General features: G+C 43.2%; 1 protein-coding gene across 1 annotated transcript in view; it reads left to right on the forward strand.

Annotated features, from left to right (window-relative positions):
* grk5l (G protein-coupled receptor kinase 5 like) overlaps positions 1-10,000 on the forward strand; it is a 75,414-nt gene that overhangs the window by 30,637 nt on the left and 34,777 nt on the right. The window contains exon 2 of the mRNA XM_080738985.1: positions 8,636-8,731. Within this exon, the coding sequence (XP_080595111.1) occupies positions 8,636-8,731 (96 nt within the window). The remainder of the gene's footprint in view (positions 1-8,635; positions 8,732-10,000) is intronic.

A 10,000-nucleotide genomic window follows, 5' to 3' on the forward strand; every position in this document is an offset into this window, starting at 1 on the left:
TTTTGGGAATCACGGCCTAAAAAGGTTAGAGAACCATTGACAACTCATTCTTATGACTTCCTATCTAGCCAAGCTTTATAAACTATATATTTTTTAAAGAGAGGAAAAAAAAGCGAATATTCGACTTCGGTGAACAACGTCGAATAGTGAGTTTGATATTCGAATATTCAAATATTTGGTGAATGCCCTAGTGCGTTGAAGGACCAGGCTCTGTGGGTTGACTGACTCCTGGGCGGGCCCCTCCTACGTCCACCAGGTCCTCTCCTGCTTTCACCAGGTCCTCTCCTGCTTTCACAGGTCCAGGACCTGGTGTTGCACCAGACTCCCAGTACCAGATATTTCATTCAGGAGTGGTGGATTCTTGATCCGCAACGTTACTGCAGGCTCCACTGCAGGCTCCACCAATAATACTATATCAGTATTCCGATATTAACCTGCGGGACGCATTAAGTGAAGGTGGGGGCCGCATGTGGCCGCCGGGCCGCCAGTTGCCCATGTACGGTTTAGAGGTTAAGTTTATTTGTAGTTACAGCACATTTCAAGCCAATTCAAATGGTCTTTACACACAACATCAAGCAAACAAAACACAATTTATAAAATGATATTAGGATGCTTAAAACTCCCCCAACCACAGTCGAAATGTATACTTCTCACATTCTACTGTACTGTATCTGCGGGGACATTTGCATAATAAGTCTAATGATGATGATACATGTAAACGCAGGCAAACATGCACATGCACGCACGCGTGTGCACACACACACACACGCAGACACGCACACATGTACAGTTACTTTAGGTCAACTTTCACATCTGAGTGGCAGTGACAGATCACAGACCGGTTAGTCCAGTTTACTGTGTATGTGCGCACGCACGCGCACGTGCACACACACACACACACACATGCACGCACACACACGCAGACTCCTCAGGCCATGATGCTATTTATAACACAATGTTTACGTCTAAGTAGATAGGCTGATGTATGAGTAGAGAGAGAGAGAGAGAGAGAGAGAGAGAGAGAGAGCAGTTGATCTCTCTCTCTCTCTCTCTCTCTCTCTGTCATTGTGTCTGTTGGAGTCTTTCCAGTTTTCTTTCTTTTTTTTTGTCATAAAGAAAGGCCATCATGATGACATAGCCTACTGTACACCACATATTATTATTTCTTATCAGATTTCCTGGTACAATTGTCCCATTTGTTGTTTCGTTTCCCTTACTGAATTAAAGTGATTCATTATAATCATCACTTCACGTTTGTTGGAGTTTTTTTGTCTCTTGAACCCCAGCATCCATATTCTGGGGGGAAACATTAGCCAAAGAAATATAGGCTTGGATATTTTTGGTGGTAGCGATTTCCAAGTTTACAGACCAAGCAAGAGCAAAAGAAAAGGTTTGCGAGCAAAGAGAGTGAAAAACACACAACATGTCTGAGAAAGCAGCGTTAAAATCAGTATCTTGTCATTTAAGAGGTTCTAAATCATGTTTAGTGCATGTCAGTATCATGTTGCTTTGAAGTCTGAGTGGAAATCCTCAACACATTAAATGTGCATCAGTGTAGTGCAGTGCAGCCTAAACTCTGAACAGGCTGTGGCTTTTGGAGATTTGGTGTAAGACGGCAAAGAAAGAAAGTGCTCCAATGATTGAACTGGGGCCCAGTTTACTGATTCTAGCTGGTTTAGGTTGAACTGGAGCCCAGTTTACTGAGTCTAGTTGGTTTAGGTTGAACTGGGGTCCAGTTTACTGAGTCTAGCCGGTTTAGGTTGAACTGGGGTCCAGTTTACTGAGTCTAGCTGGTTTAGGTTGAACTGGGGTCCAGTTTACTGAGTCTAGCTGGTTTAGGTTGAACTGTGGCCCAGTTTACTGAGTCTAGCCGGTTTAGGTTGAACTGGGGTCCAGTTTACTGAGTCTAGCTGGTTTAGGTTGAACTGGGGTCCAGTTTACTGAGTTTAGGCAGTTTACTGAGTCTAGCTGTGTTAGGTTGGACTGAGGTCCAGTTTACTGAGTCTAGCTGTGTTAGGTTGGACTGAGGTCCAGTTTACTGAGTCTAGCTGGTTTAGGTTGAACTGGGGTCCAGTTTACTGAGTCTAGCTGGTTTAGGTTGAACTGGGGTCCAGTTAACTGTGTTAAGTTGAACTGGGGTCCAGTTAACTGAGTCTAGCTGTGTTAAGTTGAACTGGGGTCCAGTTTACTGAGTCTAGCTGGTTTAGGTTGAACCAGAGCCCAGTTTACTACGTCTAGCTGGTTTTTGCACACAGTAAAACTGCCACACATGTTGACACAAGTCTGACCTTTCTTTTTCCCAAAGTAATCTCTGAGAACAAGGAGTCTTTTTGTTGTTGTTTTGGTTTTGTTTTGCAAAGCAGACGAGCGGCAGCAATCTGATCTCCCTGCCGCATCGCTGCGAAGAAAGCTAAAACCAGTGTTTGGTTTTGTTTTAAGACGCAGAGCCGAGCGCCAGCGAGCTGCTGGCTCCGCCGGCCCTTCTCAGAGCCTAAGCATGAAAGAGGATATTTTGAGAGGGCAGTAAGTCACCGTGCAACATGCTTGCTTTGATCGTATTATCGTCTCTATTAGCTTCATTATGCTAGACCGTCTCCTCCTCCTCCTCCGCCCTGGGTTTGGCCTTTTGCACAAGACAGAAGCAAAAGCCCCGTTAACCCATTAAGGCCCGAGGCCGGTTCTAATAATACTGACTTTACCCAGAAGTAAAATTTGAGTACAAAACGCTTGCTTTAAAAACACATACTGTATATATTCAGAAGATTAGCTGGGGGTCCTTGATTTAAAAATAAATACATTTGAGAACAACTAATACAGCAAACATTAGGATACAGCAAACATTAGGATTCCAAAAGACCTTTGTAGAATCGGGTATAAATGGGTCCAGAAAGCCTCCAGCACCAATAGCCGATCTACAAGCTCATCGGCTATTTTCGGCAAAGAGCTTTGGTGTAGAGGGGAAAAAGAGCAGACCAAGTACAGAATGAAAGGTCAAGTTTATTAAGTATTGACGGTTCAATCAAGTGGTTAAATATCTGAAAACACAAATGGACATGAATTCAAAATACACTGATGATTGTGCTGTCAAACAATGAAACTAGATATGGAATCTATGAAGTTGTTGTGGGGGTGTAATGGTAGGAACAGTGGGGGACTGCCCATAAGTCCGAAGGTTCATTAGTCCGAAGGTTCATTAGTCCGAATTTAGTTAGGGTTACTGAGGTTAGGGTTAGGGTTAGGCATAGTATTCGTAACAAATTCGGACTAATGAACCTTCGGACCAATGCCATGGCTCCGGAACAGTGGAGGAACAGTGGAAGGGTTGTCACATTGTGAGAGCTTAAGAGGAAGAGAAGGACCTTGCAGGCAAACACAGTGATTTGCATGGCAGGCGGCCTGGAGGGCCTGGACTCTTCTGTCTATTTGCCTGGGTTTGTTCTGGAGAGGACTGACTGACTGTCTGTCTGTCTGTCTGTCTGTCTGTCTGTCTGTCTGTCTGGCTGACTGTCTGTCTGTCTGTCTGTCTGTCTGTCTGTCTGTCTGTCTGTCTGTCTGTCTGTCTGTCTGTCTGTCTGTCTGTCTGTCTGTCTGTCTGTCTGTCTGTCTGTCTGACTGACTGACTGACTGACTGTCTGTCTGTCTGTCTGTCTGTCTGTCTGGCTGTCTGGCTGGCTGTCTGGCTGGATGGTTCCACAAGCTCACTGCGTGTACACACAGTGACATTGTAGATTGACGAGATGTATTTTGCTGAAGCTTCAGACTCCACCATTTAGGCCTAGAATTGTTGACTGCTTTAACTATTATAGCAGATATACAAGCTCGCAGCGCGGCACTGAGCTTGTAGATCTGCTATTTTTGCAAAAGTTGTGAAAATGTGTGCAAATCTTTGAATGTAATGTATTTTTTAAGCGAACGTTTGTAACTCAAATTTTGCTTCTTGGGGGGTCCCTGGAAGTAAATATTTTGAGATGGGGGTCCGTGGACAAATACATATCCTTTTGGGGGTCCTTCACATGAAAAGGAACGGCTGGCTGGCCAGATTGCTGACATAGAGACATGTTTTTTTTTTTAAAACCATAGAAGGATTCAAAAGACACTCATAGAATCGGGTCAAAATTTAAATGTTCACGATTCTTCAAAAATAGCAGATCTACAAGCTCGCAGCGCGGCACTCGGTGCCGCGCTGTGAGCTTGTATATCTGCTATTTTTCAATAGTTAAAGCATAAAATAATGATACACAATAATGTGTACCCGTTCTTAAGATTTGCACACATTTCACAATGCTACAGTGCTTGCTGTAGCATTGCCCTATCCTCCATGACCTTGCATATAGGTGCATACTGTTGGTTAACAAACTAAACCATTACGGGCGGTATAGATGCATAATGTGTTGCATGATGCAGGATGTGGTGAAGACTCTGGTGCGTCTACAGTGAACTAGACTATGCATCTAGCATGAGGCAAGACACCAAAACATTTTGAACTCAAATCGTTGCGTCTGGGGGTCCCCGGAACAATATTTGGAAATGGGGGTCCCCGGCCAAATACATATCATGTTGGGGGTCCTTGGCGTGACAAAGTTTGAGAACCACTGATACAGGCTGATTCTACACATATCTTCTAAATCCTAACAGTTTTCTGAAAAACTTATGTTGCTGTTGCTTTATCAGTGGTTCTCAAACTGTGTCATGTCAAGGACCCCCAATGACATGTATTTGGCTGCGGACCACCATCTCAAAATATTTAATTCCAGGGACCCCCAGAAGCAAAGATTTGAGTTAAAAATATTCACTCTGGGTTTGGGTCTTGCCTCAAGCTAGATGCAGAATAGATACACACGACCTGTAGTTGTCAAAACTCTTCATGTCAACTAAGGACCCCCACATAAATGATCTGAAAACGTGTTTTTCCAGGGGAGGTGTACATTTACTGTAGATCATTATGGGGTTCTCAAACGTATTTGTCTCAGGGCACCCCATGAATATTTTAATCCGAGGCACCCCTACATCATAATTTTCACTCCCAGCACCTTAAATTTATAGCATATCGTCGGAAACCTTGTATGTCCAAAACCGTTCGTTTTGTATTTATCATCTATAAAATGTACTAAACTAGTGAAAACAGCAGATCTACAAGCACACAACGCCTCGCATCGCGAGGCGTTGTGTGTTTGTAGATCGGCTGTTTTCACTAGTTTTGTGCGACAGTCTTGTATGATGAAGCAGGGCTTTGCTTTACCAAAAGACGTACACATTTGAAACTTGGAGATACAAGGTGTCTGTGGCGATATTTTAGTGATTATGTTGTGAGGAAAACGTTGAGATAATAGCCATTTTCTACTGACTGAAAATAACTTTGTACTTCAAGTTTAAAATGATACTAAATGTTTTTTCAAGTGTCCAAATAAATTCCAAATGTTATCAAATTATCTCGCGGCACCCCTGGACTGCCGTCACGGCACCCCAGGGTGCCCCGTCACCCACTTTGAAAACCCCTGCTGTAGATCCATCTAAATGCCATAGAACCCCATGCAGATGCCATAAAACCCCAAATCATAACTGACAGTGGAAACTTCTCAGTGGACTTCAAGCTACTCTGACTTCAGAAGGTTGACATTTCTCTATTATAAATCCTTGTTTTGAGTGGTTGGTGTGTGTGTGTGTGTGTGTGTGTGTGTGTGTGTGTGTGTGTGTGTGTGTGTGTGTGTGTGTGTGTGTGTGTGTGTGTGTGTGTGTGTGTGTGTGCGTGTGCGTGCGTGTGTGTGTGTGTGTGTGTGAGAGAGAGAGAGAGAGAGAGTGCGCTGGTTTTTGCCCTGTCTGTTCAGGTTAAACATTACCGTCAACTGGACTAAAGGTCACAGGACAGGCGGAGCTCATGTCAGGTCATCAGGAGTCCAGGAAATCTTAGTTTCATGGGAACTGTGTTTGTACAAATTGTGACCGCAAAACTCTGTTCTTTAGGCCGTCTTTTGGCGATGATCACGATCTGGGAGAAGAATCCGAGATAAATCCACTTTTCTGAATTCTCTGCCATTGGTCTGAATGGAAAGCCGGATATCCGGGTGACCTCATCTCCCGTGATTTTAGGGCCATATCTGTAGGAGCAGTGTCCAAAAATGTTTTTTTTGCAAGAATTGGCCTCATGGTGGCGCTAGAAGAGGGCCATGTGAGAAATCAGGGGTGGAGGTTGTGGTTTGCCAGCCAATTGAGTATAGAGCAGGGGTCTTCAACAGGGGGTCCGGGACCCCTAGGGGGTCCTCAGAGTTACTACAGGGGGTCCTCCAAATCTTTGTGTGATAGAACATTTTTTCTCATTTTTTTATATTATATTCTGAGAACTTTAGCCAAAAATAGCAGATCTAAAAGCTCACAACGCCTCGCACTGCGAGGCGTTGTGAGCTTGTAGATCGGCTATTTTCGGCAAAGAGGTTTGGTGTAGAGGGGAAAAAGAGCTGACTAAGTAGGCCTACAGAGAGAAAGGTGAAGTTTATTAAGTATTGACGGTTCAAGTGGTTAAATATCTGAAAACACAAATTGACACAAATCCAAAATACACTGATGATTGTGCTGTCAAACAATGAAACTATATGGAATCTATGAACAGGTTGTGGGGGTCCATGCTTCATCTCTCTCTCAACTAAGGGGTCCTTGGCCTGAAAACGTTGAAGACCCCTGGTATAGAGGGTATGTGCACATTTCTAAAGTGACAATTTAAGGACTTTTTAATAATTAAACATTGGCCAAAATGTCAAATTAGAGGCATAAATTGTGTAGAATAGAATATCTACATGCTCACACCGCCGGTCTGTCCTGTCCTGTTCTGGACGGGAAGTGATTGAGGAGGATTGATGGTCGTAACCTAACGGCATGCAGCCGTTAAACTCTGGATGACGTACGCAACGCTCTCTCTCACATTCCAGCCTTATTACTTAAAGATGTCTGCTTGTCACGCTGTTCTCTCTCTCTCTCTCTCTCTCTCTCTCTCTCTCTCTCTCTCTCTCTCTCTCTCTCTCTCTCTCTCTCTCCTCTCAGACTGGGCTGTAATGTGGCAAAATTTCATTCAGTTTAGTCATAGTATTTTGAATGAAATTTCATTTAGTTTTAGTCATATTTTAGTCATCTGAAAAGTTTTAGTTTTAGTCGACTAAATATAAGATTTTAGTCGACTAAATCCACAGTTTATTTGTCGACAAAAATGTACTTTTGGCGGGCCTTGATGGACCGATTTTACACTTGGTTCGCGTGCTGAAAATAGCCGATCTAAAAGCTCACAATGCGATGTGTCGTGAGCTTGTAGATCTGCTATTTTCAGAGCACAACACCCGAGCGGAACCAAACGTAAAATCATTTGTCTTTTAGTTCTACTGGATCTCTTCTCCACTAGTTTTAGTCAGACATTTTAGTCATTTTGTTCCTTTGTTGTTGATAAAATTGTCAATATGTTTAGTCTCAGTTTTAGTCATCATAGCTTAGTTTTATGTCGTTTTCGTCTTGTTCTTATTTTGATCATAAGACCCAGTTAATGAATGTCAGGTTTTCACGTTTTCTTCAGAATATTAATGACACTATGGCACATTATGAGTCCACTGGGATAGTGCTTCTCAAACATTCTAGGACAGGGGTTCCCAAAACTTGTTGTCTCAGGGCACCTCATAAATATTTGTTTTAATCCGAGGCACCCCTACATTATAATGTTCACTCCCAGCACCTTATATTTATAGCATATCGTCGTCGTCGGGTGGAAACCTTGTATGTCCAAAACCGTTGGTTTTGTATTTATCATCTATAAAATGTACTAAACCAGTGAAAAGAGCAGATCTACAAGCACTGTGTGCTTGTAGATCGGCTGTTTTCACTAGTTTTGTGCGACAGTCTTGTATGATGAAGCAGGGCTTTGCTTTACCCCAGGGTGCCCCGTCACCCACTTTGAAAACCCCTGTTCTAGGAGAGTGTACAAATGGAACCAAGACACGTAAGGTCCATTTGGTTCCATTTGTACACTCTCAGAGTTACAGAGCTCTCATGGTCATTCAGGGCTATCTCTTATGTGTTTCTGGTAAATAATATTGGCCTCTCATTTTGTATGTTTGTGACAAAAAAATAAACAAAACAGCATCATGACCATGAGCCCTGGTTGACTTCACTACCACTTCTCTACACATTCCTGTGGTTCTCAACCTGTGGGGCAGGTACTGCAAGTGTGTCCCCAAATAATGAGCCTAACACTGAGAATTTGAATGACAAATGGACCCACCACTTAACAGAAAAGATGTTGTGTTTGTCGTGTGTTGTTGATTGACTCTCACTCTCACTCTGACATCACTGTGATGTCATGGGAACCATGGGGGGGGGGATTAAATGTACCTCTTAAAATAAATGTATCATGCCTGTTGATAAGGTATGGCAACATGACACCAGTCATGTTGCCATACCTTAGCTTTTTTCTGAACTGACGCCACTGGAGAGTGCGTCTTCTCCTGATGGTGTTCATCCAGACGGGTGTTTGGTTTTGTGGTGTTTTTGTTGACCTGTGTCTGGTTGTCATGGTTACCTGTTCTAACATGTGTCATTGTTCTACAGGTGGAAGGTTGTCATGGTTACTGTGTTGTTGACATGTTGTGTCATTGTTCTACAGGTGGAGGGGGGAAGCGTAAAGGCAGAAGTAAAAAATGGAGGGAGATTCTTCGCTTCCCTCACATTAGCCAGTGCACTGAGCTCTGCAACACCATCGGTATGTATGTGTGTGTGCGTGTGTGTGTGCGACTGTGCTTGCGTGCGGTGTGTGTGTGTGTGTGTGCGTGTGTGCGTGTGTGTGTGTGTGTGTGTGTGTGTGTGTGTGTGTGTGTGTGTGTGTGTGTGTGTGTGTGTGTGTGTGTGTGTGTGTGTGTGCGCGTGTGCGTGTGCGTGTGCGTGTGTATGTTAGGGCATTAACGACTTGTGATTTTTGCAAGTCGACTCGACTCAGTAAAAAGTTGAGTTGAAGTCGTCAAGTCGACTCACATCACACACGACCCCCCAATTATTTTGGGGTCCCCAGATGATTAACTTAATGTGAAACATTGTTTTCTCACTCAACAGTAAACAAACCAACATAAAGTTTAAGTGTATAGAGGGTATCTGCACATTTCTAAAGTGACAATTTAAAGACTTTGTGAAAATAGCAGATCTACATGCTCGCGAAGCGGCAGATCTACATGCTCGCGAAGCGTTGTGAGCATGTAGATCTGCTATTTTCACAATAGAAAGGTTTTTTTTTTCAACTTCAACTTTCGCTGGTGGGAGTCGACTTGTGTAATGAAGTCAGCTGAGTCGACTTGTCGACTTTTTCGTTAATGCCCTAGTGTGTGTGTGTGTGTGTGTGTGGGTGTGTGGGTGGGTGTGTGTGTGTGTGTGGGTGTGGGTGTGTGTGCGTGTGGGGTAGGGATGGGACTATAAGCAATATTATCGTTCATTTAATTTATCGTGATATCGTCCTCCGTCATGCACTGGGATCAATTCACCTTTTATTTACCGAGCTGCATATCCGGTACCATTTAAACCCTCTATAACTGGTAAAAGCTACTTATAATATACGTACTTGATACAGTCTTTTTTCCCCCACTCTCTATCAAATGACTTTGCCAAAAAATAGCTGATCTACAAGATCACAACGCTGCGATGCGTTGTGAGCTTGTAGATCAGCTATTTTTTGGCAAATGTTCCGCCCCAGGATAATAATGGATGTTTGGGATATTTTGATTATCGTGATAATATTGTAAATCGTGATTTCTTTGGTCACAATAATCGTGATATGACATTTTCATATTGTCCCATCCCTAGTGTGTGTGTGTGTGTGAGGGGGGTTATAATATATTTGTGTGTGTTTTATAGCTCTGGTCCATAGCGTTAGTTGGCGTTCTCCTTAACACTATGTCAGTAACCATTCGCTGCCTGCTCCCGCAGAAAGCCTGCGAACCCTCTCGTCTGTTGTAAGAAATAACAAATACAGTTTTGCTACTCA

This window comes from Nannobrachium achirus (assembly GCF_963921795.1).
Source record: "Nannobrachium achirus genome assembly, chromosome: 12".
NCBI classification, from domain to species: domain Eukaryota; kingdom Metazoa; phylum Chordata; class Actinopteri; order Myctophiformes; family Myctophidae; genus Nannobrachium; species Nannobrachium achirus.